Raw genomic sequence first — 12432 nt, forward strand, 5'->3', positions numbered from 1 at the left:
TGATTCCTCTAGGAAACAAGGAGGCAATGAAGGCCGGATGTGAATGGGGTACTGAACTGTGCCTACGTAAACATGGAGGGGATTCCTAGCAGACTGAGAACAATATCTATTAACCTCTTTATTCTCTGTAAGGAAGCTGCTGTCTAAACGGGTGACACGGATTTCTAGACTATAATGACTGTATCACAGCGCTCTGTGTGTAGTCACAGAATCATGAGACCCTACCAGTGTGCGTGCGCGTGTGGATCTTGAGGTTCTCGGAGCGTGCGAACATCTTGCCGCAGTTGGGAAATGCGCATGAAAAAGGCTTCTCCCCGGTGTGCACGCGAATGTGGTTGATGAGTTTGTATTTGGCTTTGAATGCCTTCCCGCCGCGCATACACTCGTCCCACATGCAGACATGACTGAGGGTCTCGAGCCCCGCTGCTACATGCTCGGTGGTGACGTGGTCCACCAGCTCGTGCATGGAGCTGAAAGTTTGGTCGCAGACGGATGTCGCCGTCCGCCCAAGCCTCTGTCTCGAAGAAGTTCGGTCAATCCATTTACAGACCAGCTCGGTTTTGACGGTGGGGCCTTTGGAGAAATCCAGCAGGCCGTCCATCCCACCGCCAACACCACTGTCGGCAGAAGCGGAGATACTAGTGGCTCTCGGCTGTGGTGGTGAGACGATGCTCGAAGCCCCGGAGTTGTTGTTCCCCAGCGGAGAGACGAGGCCATTGTGCCTGGCCACTACAGCCGTCCGCTTCATGCTCAGCACGGCGGGCTGCCCCGCTCCTGTCTCCAACTACAACCCTCTCTTCCACGTAAAACGAGTTAAATCCAACTGGCAAAGCGTCCGCCGCTGTCCTGGCTTCCTTCCTGTGTGTTTTGGTGAAAGGGAGAGCGCATGCGGTGTCTTTACCCCCCGCTGTTCGGTATTAGATCCCGAGAGTCGGAGCCTCCATGCTTTTATTTACTGTGTGAATGGAGGTGAACGGAGACGAAGAAACACAGCAGGACGCGACCCAACAGCGTCTAGGGCGTCCTCGTCTCCTTTCTTTCTTTCTTCAATCCTTCCTTCCTTCCTTCCTTCCTTCCATCCATCCATCCTTCCCTCATTCCCTTTCTTATTGTTCAACTAACAGACCCCCAAAGTTATGGTACACACATAACATGACAAATTTACCTTCAATGATTACACTTTGTCACAGGGTTGATGTGGATGACCTAAGTTTGTCAACCCAACATTACATGGAAATTTGTGTTAAAAAGACAACATATGAAAAAGAAATCTAATATATGGGCTAGTATTTGTGCAACCATAATTGACAGACACACACAAATATTTTTAGTATCATTCCATGTTTGGTATGCAAGAAGATTTTTACCATACAGTCTTATTGTATAGTTTTGACAATTTTTCCCATCATTACTGCTATGATTTGTATTATTATTAGCCCATTATTATTTTTGATAAGGTCTACTATCAATTTTTACCATGAAAAACCTCCCTATCATAAAATGCCACTTTTGTCTAGAAATGATTGAAATCAAATAACCATAATGTTGTGTATCTGGGTGACAGCCCATGTTGTAAGGATTTTTTTTCCTGCATCACAAACACCAAAATGACCTTTCTGAATAAGAAAAGAGAGGGAGCGCTGGTTAATGTTTAAAAGTAAGTTAATATAACAAGATAAATGTAATGAATTTATTGATAATAGTAATAATAGGTGAATAGCGAAGTGATCTGCATGGTACTAGCCTGCTTTGAAATGTAAGGTCTAAGTGTTCGCCAGAGTTGTGTGTTGTTCTTTTTGCAAAAAAGCATTGACAAATTGCACTTGAATGGTTATAGCCTGGAGCCCTGCACAAAGTATTTATTATAGGATTAGATTATTCAACTGAGTATAAGGGCCACTTTTGGACCACTTTCCTTTTTGAGACATTAAGAATTAAGTCATTATGAGAATATATGTGTAATCTTAAAGATAATAATTTGTGATATTTCTGCATTAAAATGTATAAAAAAGACTATCATTTGAGGAGATTAAAGAGCCTCAAGCGGACGGCTGCACACCAGACGTTCCACACAGAGAACACTACTGAAGACCAAGAAGCTGAAAGACATTCTTGTTTTCCCACAACACAAACTTTTATATGACACAATACACCTTTTAAAAACTGAATTACAACAAAAGGAAGAGCAGGGCTGGCCTGGCGAAGATGTCGATAGAGCGGACCCGAAGCATCGCTTCAGACGCAAAACCATGCAGAGTCTGGGTGAGTCGGTTTAACACAGCACAAACCCCTCTAGAAGTAGGAAAGACATACATTCATCCAGGCAAGTTTATGCCTACCATAGGCTACACTTTAAACAAACTTTAAAAAAGCTTCCGTTGACATGCTTCAGAAGAGTTGAAAATCGGCAAATTTCCCTCTATAGACCCTTTGCACGTGAGTCATGCTCCACTCGCGCGAATTATGAACGCCATGACGGACGGCAGAAGAGCTATGCTGTAGACGGACGGCAAGCTAAACGCGTACGTTTTCGTTCGTGTTTGTGTTCTCACATTCACAATCTGCAGAGTAATCCAAACCAACACAAGCATGTATGTATTGCCTTTCTGTTTTAAATGAGTGATAAATAAAATTATCCTCAACCAGCTAGCTAGCTGCCGTGCTAACCAGCTGTTCTTGCTAACAGGTCCAACCCGATGATGACCCACATAACTAACATCGGTTAATCACTGACCATACCCAAAAAAGAAAGCCGTTTTCTTGATCATTTAACTTAACACACATACAAAAAATACCGGTTAAATTAAAGATGACATGGCACGGAAACTAGCTTCAAAAAGGCCAAAAAAACGGAGGGAGGAAGAATTAAGGGTCGGTATCCATCCCTCCTCCTATCTCCAACTTCTCCAAATACTGCTTTTTGTGAGCACCTACCAGATGCCCTACCTCGACCAATAACAGCACGACAACTTGTTGTTCAATAGAAGAAGCCATAAAGCCATAAATACAGTTTATTTAGTGTTATGTATTTCAAACTGATTGAAACTATAAAACTTTCCGCGCGTCTACTACACTGTTTAGCTTGTTATTGCTGGTAATTTTGCCGTCCATCATGGCGTCGTCACCTGGTCGTGGTCACGTGTTTGCAAAGGGTCTATAGCAATCATAAACAATACTGGCTCTAGCTGTTTGCTGCTTCCTGTTTGAAGCTGGAGGGAGCGCACCCATTGGTTGTTGACAATGTTCACGTGATTCAATACACAGACTTAAAACTTACGATAATATCAAACACGTTTTCACGTCAAGACGGGAAAAAAAGACTGACTCGGACTGAGTTTTATGATCACCTTACATCAAACGATTGAGACGACAGGAGCGCGCCCCAACTGTAGCAAGACTCTCATGATTTCGTTCCGATATTGGAAAATAGTCTGCGACAGTGGAATCACTTGAAAAGTCGTTTGGTGTAAGGTCGGCATTAGTCTCATTCTCACGTTAAACGCAACACATAGGGACAAGGAGACTGGGGGATTATTGTTACCTGCTTGGTTAACCTTTAGTAGTTGTGTTTTGTTATTAAATGAGCCCAGGTTAGCTTTAGCGATTTGTAACGCTAAAATGCTGTGCATTTAAAGAGTGTTTGCATGCCTATAAGGGCGTGTAGATGTGTGTGTGTGTGTGTGTGTGAAACTCTCCCAGCTGTAGGCAGACTCATCCCCACCAGAGATAAGGGACTGTTTAATTAAGGGGCCACCGGAGGAGTTTTGTGGCCTCTAACCTAAAAAGACGTGACCCTCCCCTCGTCAGTAATAATTTTCCTATGACCCTCCAAAATGATTCGAAAAAAAGGAATGACCCTCCCCTCGCGTGCAAGTTTGCACTTAGCAAAGAAATACAGATACCATTTGATTTTTACAGCCATGGCGTACAGGAGTTAACCTCTGCATTCTCATCTTACACATCCCACTCCTCTGTTATGGTGTGGTGGCCATTTCAGTAGATTTACTCACTAACATTGTTGTGGAAACACAATATGCATGGAAACTAAATGCACACTTCATGCATTACTGCATTACTTCAGATACTAAGTTACTCCTCTAGTAAACTAGTATTCATATGAAATAGAACAATAAAACATTGAGACCATTCAGCAAAGGACGCTGGGATATAACCAATTCAACACTGGTTGCTATGGACTTGTCACTAGGCTTCGTCATTGTAAATTTTAGAACATAGGTAAAGCTGCCGAAGCTGAACATTATATTCCCAAACATATATGTTTATTTTTAAAGCAGATTTTAAGTTACATTGTAACAATTTAACAATTCGCCCTTATGAAATCCAATCGCGGCACGGCTGTTTTGGAACGCAATAGACAGACGGTGGCGGAATGCCCGACACTTAAATTCAACTAAAATGTAACAGTGAACAATCAGTGTTGGACCTACAGTCTGTTGAGATGCCTCTCCAAACTCACCATAAAACGTTAAGACACGTTGAGAAAAAAAGATCCCTATTTTGCCGTAATCCAATGACACAAAAAAAAGTAATCCACAGCGATCAGGAGATCCACAAACAGAGTCACGGTGTATCCAGCAAGGCCGATACGAGCGTCACATTCACCAGCTAGCTCCAAACAGGTGAACGAGGCCTCTCCACTTCGCCGTTTAAACAAAGTGGAATAAATGTATAAAAGTCCAAATCTACACAAAACCCGCAATCAATTAGTAAGCTGACATCACATGTATATACATGGCATTTAGGAAACCTTTATTGCAAGGTTGGCACGGCAAGATGTCCAGACTAGTGCAACGGTAACTTTAGTTTTTTGCGTCCTGCTGCTCCCATCGTCAGCCAGGTAATATTTTTTTTACCAAAGCAGTATATGAAATCAGATGTATTACCTACCACCATTTAGTTGTTTTGTGTTATTTAAGATATTTATAAAATATCTGGTCATGCCAGATGTAATTATTCCACTAATTTTTTAAACAATGCAATTACCTGTTTGAGCCACCAGGGGGGCAGTGCTCCTCCTGCCCCCCCAGCAAACTCCGCATATGGGGTCAGACCATCTGCTAGGGCGCAAAGACTGAGAACTACATGGATAAATATGCACCAAAGAAGCCACTTTGAAATTTTGCTCTTTTCATGAATAAAAAAAGTTGGGTGACCCTCCCCTATTTTCCTCCGGTGGTCCATTCCATAAATACCGAACGGTCCCTAAGTCCAATGAGGATGCTGACGTCTGCAAACTTGAGGAGCTTGACGGACTAGTGACTGGAGGTGCAGCTGTTGGTGTACAGGGAGAAGAGCCGAGAGTAAAGGACGCAGCCTTGAGGACAACCGGTGCTGATGGTTTAAGAGACAGAGACAGGTTTCCACAGCTTCACATGCTTCTTCCTGTCAGACAGGAAGTCTGTGATCCACCTGCAGTCGGGCATGTGCACCTAGGAGAGCTTGTCCTGCAGCAAAGCTGGAATGATGTTGTTGAAGGCAGAGCTGAAATCCAATCCTGGCGTAGGTTCCTGAGAAGTCTAGGTTTGGATGTTGAAATGAAGGGCCATGTTGACTGCATCATCTACAGACTTGTATTTTTATTTATTTTTTCAACCTTTAACCAGGAAAAGTCCCATTGAGTTACAGTAACTCTTCTCCCAGGGAGTCCTGGCCAAGACCTGCTGCAAAAAGTTTCAAAATACATAAAAGACAGGACAAAGGTTACATACTACACCACAAATCTCTGTACGTACACTCTACTTACTAAAACACAAACAAGACATTACACTTAACTTGGCTCTATAGGCGAACTGCAAGGGGTCCAGGAGTGGGTTGGTGAGGGGTTTGAGGTGTGACGCTCAAAAGACTTCATAATCACAGAAGTCAGGGCGATGGGTCTGTAGTCATTCAGTCCTGTGATCCTTGTTTTTTGGGGACAGGGATGATGGTGGAGGACTTGAAGCAGACTGGTACATGGCATGTTTCCAGTGAGGTGTTAAAGATGTCAGTGAATACGAGACAGCTGATCAGCACACTGCTTCAGGGTGGAGGGAGAGACAGAGGCTGGTCTAGCTGCTTTGTGGACGTATTGTTGTTTAAACGGCCTGTAAACATCTCTTTCGCGGATGGAGAGGGTTTGTTGTTGTGGAGTGGGGCAAGGGGGGCTCTGAGGTGGGCAGTAATGAAGAGGCCCCTGTCCCTGTTCTCTGTGGGGCTGGAGGGCTGGAGCTGGTGGATGGAGTCATTAAAACTGGTCTGTTTGCCCAGTGCAGGCATGGATGTATTAACCCTTGTGTTGTCTTCCCCTCGACTATGAAAAAAACACTTTTGTTGTTTTTTGTGTTTTTTCAACATTTTTATCACTTTTTCTGTTGTTTTTGTTGCTTTGTCTGACGATCTGTTGCTTATTTACCAACGTTTTTGTCACTATTTCGAAGTTTTGGGCGCTTTCTCAAACTTTTTTGACATTTTCTTCCGGTGTTTTTGAAGTTTCTAGCACTTTATTCAACATTTTTCACACTTTTACCAACGTTTTGTCACTTTTTTTGGACATTTTCGGCACTTATTTCAACGTCCCATATTTCTGATACAAAAAAAACTTTGAAAAACTGGTCAGATTTGACCCAAGGACAACCTGAGGGTTAAGAGAACTGGATACAGCGTTCGGTGGGAAGCCCCGTTCATTCCAATGAGAGTGCTCAAAAGCGCATAAAGTAATCTTGGAACTCGGATCTTCCGCGTTGATTGGCCCATGACTTCACGATGGACATGCGCACTAGCAACAGTTGTCAACCGGTAGCAACATGCTTGTTTATGAGCTTCTCTCTCGTGTCTCTTACAAGTGGAGAACTCATGAACTCGCCGTTTCATTGTATAAAATATTCACTAACGTTAAACATTGTGTTTTCGTTGTTCCTGATCGTTTACATGCTTATCTAAATAAATGATTGATGTATTTAGACAACCAAGGATATGTAATTATGTCGCGCTACTAGCTAGCTACTAGCTAGCGCTAGCTATTAAGGTTAGCCTGCAGTTTTGTGAACAGAGCTTCTTTTAATAACATCCATGGCTTCATCTCTCATCCACGTTACAGGCTTTACAGCATACATACCATGGATGTATTAATAGAACACATGGTGAATTACAACCATTAGTGTTAGCATTATCCATTATTACAGCTACAGGACCTCGGGAGAACAGTCATATGAATCTGTCTGGGGCCCTCCAGACAGATGCAGAGTCATTAGCTGACGCCGACGGTAATGATACCCGATTACGCAAATCGGAGATGACTAAAATGAATGTTAAGTTGATGTGTGCATATGCAAAGACAATGTCGGACTCCGTAATTTTCTCTGGACCCCTGCCAAACTTGATAGCGATGACATGTATAGACGCATGTGATGCCCAGTAAATGATGTGGGCTTCATAGATAGGCTAACTGGCAGACTTTCTGGCGATAACCTGGTCTGATTAGGAGAGACGGCATTCATCCCACTTTGGATGGACCCGCTGTCTTATCTAGAAATATAACCAAGTGTATAGTTTATTAGTAGTCCTAAACCATGACAACACAGAGTTGAGACCAGGAAGCAGAGCTGCCGGCCAACACGCTTCTCTGTGCTTACATTAGGACAGTTACCAACTCATAGTTCCATAACAACGGTCTGTCCCCTGACTCAAATCAATTAAATCAAAAGTAAACAAAAGAGGAGTTATACACAAAAACCTAATACAAACTGAAACCACCACATAGTAGAACATAATAGGATTATTAAATGTGAACTTTTAAATATCAGATCTCTGTTTTCTAAAGCAGTACTAGTAAACGATTTGATATCAGATAACCATATGGATCTGTTCTCTCTTACCATGGCTGTGTCATAAAGAATATAGCCTAAATGAATCCACTCCTCCCAGTCATATTAATACTTATATTCCTCAAGGTTCTGGCCGAGGAGGGGGAGCTGCAGCAAGTTTCGACTTAAGCCTATTAATCAATCCTAAACCTAAATTAAATTAAAACTAATTTGAAAGTCTTGTTCTTAGTCTTTTACATCCAACTTTGTAAACATTACAGTCAATTCTATTGATTATTGTGTACCGCGCTCCAGTCCATATTCAGAATTTTTATCTGAATTCTCTGAGTTTTTATCAAGTTTAGTCCTTAATTCATGCAAAATAATTATTGTAGGTGATTTTAACATTAATGGGGACGTTGACATAACGACAGCCTCAGTATTGAGTTCATCTAGATTCAATTGGTTTCAGTCAGAGTGTACATAAGGCAACTCACTGTTTTAGCCTCAAGGGGCGGTAACCCTCGAACACCGTGGTGGACACCGGTGGTCAGGGAAGCCGTCCGACTGAAGAAGGAGTCTTTCTGGGATATGTTATCCCAGAGGACTCCGGAGGCAGTTGCAAGGTACCAAAGGGCCCGAAGGGCTGCAGCCTCTGCCATGAAAGACACGCTTCTTCAACATTGCATGGAAGTCTGGGACGGTGCCTAAGGAGTGGCAGACCGGGATGGTGGTTCCCCTGTTTAAAAAGGGGGACCAGAGGGTGTGTGCCATTTACAGGGGTATCACACTTCTCAGCCTCCCCGGTAAAGTCTACTCCAAGGTACTGGAAAGGAGGGTTCGGCCGATAGTCGAACCTTGGGTTGAAGAGGAACAATGCGGATTCCGTCCTGGTCGTGGAACAACGGACCAGATCTTTACTCTCACAAGGATCCTGGAGGGAGCCTGGGAGTATGCCCAACCGGTCTACATGTGCTTTGTGGATCTGGAGAAGGCGTATGACTGGGTCCCACGGGAGATACTGTGGGAGGTGCTGCGGGAGTATGGGGTGAGGGGGTCCCTTCTCAGGGCCATCCAATCTCTGTACGACCAAAGCGAGAGCAGTGTCGGGGTTCTCGGCAGTAAGTCGGACTCGTTTCAGGTGAGGGTTGGCCTCCGCCAGGGCTGCGCTTTGTCACCAATCCTGTTTGTAGTATTTATGGACAGGATATCGAGGCATAGTCGGGATGGGGAGGGGTTGCAGTTCGGTGGGCTGGGGATCTCATCACTGCTTTTTGCAGATGATGTTGTCCTGATGGCATCATCGGCTTGTGACCTTCAGCACTCACTGGATCGGTTCGCAGCCGAGTGTGAAGCGGCTGGGATGAGGATCAGCACCTCTAAATCTGAGGCCATGGTTCTCAGCAGGAACCCGATGGAGTGCCTTCTCCAGGTAGGGAATGAGTCCTTACCCCAAGTGAAGGAGTTTCGAGTTTGCGAGTAAGGGGACAATGGAGCGGGAGATTGGTCGGAGAATCGGTGCAGCGGGTGCGATATTATATTCAATTTATTGCACCGTTGTGACGAAAAGAGAGCTGAGTCAGAAGGCAAAACTCTCAATCTACTGGTCAGTTTTCGTTCCTACCCTCACCTATGGTCATGAAGGCTGGGTCATGACCGAAAGAACAAGATCCAGGGTACAAGCGGCCGAAATGGGTTTCCTCAGGAGGGTGGCTGGTGTCTCCCTTAGAGATAGGGTGAGAAGTTCAGTCATCCATGAGGAACTCGGAGTAGAGCCGCTGCTCCTTCGCGTCGAAAGGAGCCAGTTGAGGTGGTTCGGGCATCTGGTTATTATATCCATATTCATGTCTTCCTTACATTATTGTTGTGCATTGTTATCAAACTTAAAGGTACATTCTATAAACAGAATAGTACGGAGCCCCTAAAGGGACATGGGGAGGAAAAAAAAAAAATCTTGTCCGCACCAGATACGTTCGCGTGGTAACGAGTAACTTTCTCGTGCTAACCAGAAACTTTCTCGTTACCACGCTAAAGTTTCTGGTGCGCACCAGATACCGCATGCACAGAACCGGGCATTCTATCTGCTGTTTCCATGGGTGAAAAAGACAGAAAGAGGCTTAGTTAAGCTGTATTTCGACCTTGGACTTACTTATAAGGACATTAAAGTTTGCTTGCGAGTCGTCACCACTATATTATCTCAGAAAGACATTTAAAATGAATTTTGAAGTTGTGTCGTCTGTTTCGGCGCAAGGGATACACCTGTCTGGACCAGGTAATTACTTTCATTTATGAACAATTACAAGCATCTGGCCAACTGCAAGGGTATAGGTAGATTTTTACAAAATGCAAGGAGAATGGATTACGTGTCAGAAAAGAAGACATCCGCTCAATTCTAAAAGAACTGGACCCGAGGGGTGTTGAACTCAGAGGAAACAGCTCCATCGAGCTATTTTGCAACAGGGCCCAATTATATTTGGCACTTACATGTAGCTGCATATGACAAGCTGAAGCCAATCGGTATCTGTATAAGTGGGTGTATTGACGGCTTTTCGCGGAAAAATCTGGCTGAACGCATTTACTACAAGCAGTGAGCCCAAAATCATTGGAGGCTACTATATGGAGGCAGTGGAGAGAACAGGTGGCTGTCCACGGATTGCCAGAGGTGACCGGGGCACAGAGAAAGTGTTAATCTTTTCTTTGTTTTACTAGCGCCAGTTACTGTGGCTTGCAGTTTTGGGTAAGTGCTGTGTGTAAGTGCTTGTTCAGGTTGTTTTTTCTCTACAGGAGTACAAATCTTTAATTGATTTGAGTTCATTCCCGTTTGCTCGCTAACTACCCCCCCCCTGAGTTCGCGCACATTGTATGGGGGAGATGTGTATTTTACTTACTGATCTTTTTCTGTTGGAATTAAAGCTGTTAACCTGTGAGCCCCGTTTTCCCTGTGGGTGCCTCGGGTCGACTTGTTTGAGTTTTTGAGTTTATAAGATACATTGGGAATTTGAGTTTCTCATTTAATGAGACTGCTTAGTTAGCAGCTAGCCTACTTAGTTAATTAAAACGTGTGTATTGCCCTTAGCCCCTGTTTACAGGGTCTGGGTACCTGATTTCCTCCCCCCTTTTTTGCCATTGAGTGTATACGGTGGGTGCTTTTCAAGTGTGTTGCATTTCTTTTCTGCTTTACTTTTAAGTAGCAGGCCTGTTTTGGGGAGTGACCTTGTTCAGTTCGGTCCAACAACTGGACTCTCAGTCATGGATCCTGGCTGCCATACGTGGTTTGTCTCCATACGGAGGTTAGGTAAGATTGAGGCTCAGCATTCTGTGGCGAGAATTGCATCGGAGTTGGGACCCTCAAGGGATTCCTCCCCTGACGGGTTGCCTATCAGCGGGATGATAGTGATCATGCTGACACCCTCTCCCTTTATGCCCCAGCCTCCCCTTTTGGGAGTGGTGGGCAGGCTGAGGATGCAGCTGAGTCTGATCAATTTGACTCCTCGTGGTTTAGCGGGCTGTCCACTTTGACAAACACGGGTGACAATGAGCCCTCACATGGATATTATCTCCAAGGTCATGAGTGCGGCAAAAATTGTTGTTGTACCCCCTGCTGTGGATGGAGTGTGGGCAGGCATCTCCCAGTCTCAGCAATCGGTGTCGGATCCCGTGGCTAGGGATTATTTACAGATGAAAGAAAGGCGTGGAGCGCCCCTAGTGGGGCCCCTCAATTCAATGCAGGCTGCCAGAGATTGGCTAAAGTACAATATGCTCCTGGCACTGGTATGGGGGATATGCTTCCCGTTGAATGGGAAATTGCGGCTTTGACGTCTCTGGGTCCGGAGCGTGTGACGGGTATTCTGCGCTGTCCGGTTAAAGAGTGCAATAAGACTGACTATCTGGTGTATCGGACCTACAATGCAGCCACATGAGCGGCTCGTTCTGGTAATGCGCTTGTCATTTTATTGGCGGCCCTTAGGAAGACTGCCAATCCCGATGACAGGGATACCATGAATCTCATATTCCGCCCTTGTTACCCATTCAGACATTGGGTCTACTAGGTCGTCGACCATGATGTCACGGCGGCAGGTTTGGTTAGCGCAAACGTCTCTGCCAGAGAATATCTGGAAAGAGCTTGTGAATATGCCGATTGTTCCGGGGCAGGTTTTTCATACTTACTCCCAGGTTTGTTGGATAGGGCTTAACAGTCTCGGCGAACTAGGGATTGTGTCCAACGCACATTCGGTAGAGCTGCTGTTACCAGATATAAGCTCAGGGGCTCCTAGCTTCCGCACCAACCCGCTTGGGGGTATGGCAGACAGCAGAATGTGGCATTCTCGCCCCCTGGTAGTGGTTACAGACAGCCATCCCAACGCCAGCAAGGGTTTCGGCCTGCCTGTCAGGGTACAATGGCGGACTCAAATGCACGACGAGGTAAAAGGTAAGTGGATTTATTGTTCAATGAACAATGCAGGCAAAGGTACAGAATCAACAGGCAGAAGACATGGTCAGGAATACAAGCAGTTGGTCTGGTAACACTGGAAACATACACTAGGAAAACGCTGGAAAGAGAGACACACGAGGAGCTGGCAGGGAACAAGTGAAACAAGGGGGGGTATATATACATGGGGGATGGGAAGAC

The 12432-nt window shown here is 44.8% G+C and overlaps 1 protein-coding gene across 1 annotated transcript in view; it reads right to left on the bottom strand.

Annotated features, from left to right (window-relative positions):
* The window catches only part of LOC116060293 (zinc finger protein ZIC 4-like), a 6313-nt gene extending 5318 nt beyond the window's left edge, over positions 1-995 (bottom strand). The window contains exon 1 of the mRNA XM_031313794.2: positions 226-995. Coding sequence (XP_031169654.1) covers positions 226-748 — 523 coding nt within the window. The 5' untranslated portion in view covers positions 749-995. The remainder of the gene's footprint in view (positions 1-225) is intronic.
* Between the last annotated feature and the right edge of the window lie 11437 nt (positions 996-12432).

The sequence above is a fragment of the Sander lucioperca genome, chromosome 15 (assembly GCF_008315115.2).
Source record: "Sander lucioperca isolate FBNREF2018 chromosome 15, SLUC_FBN_1.2, whole genome shotgun sequence".
NCBI classification, from domain to species: Eukaryota; Metazoa; Chordata; class Actinopteri; order Perciformes; family Percidae; genus Sander; species Sander lucioperca.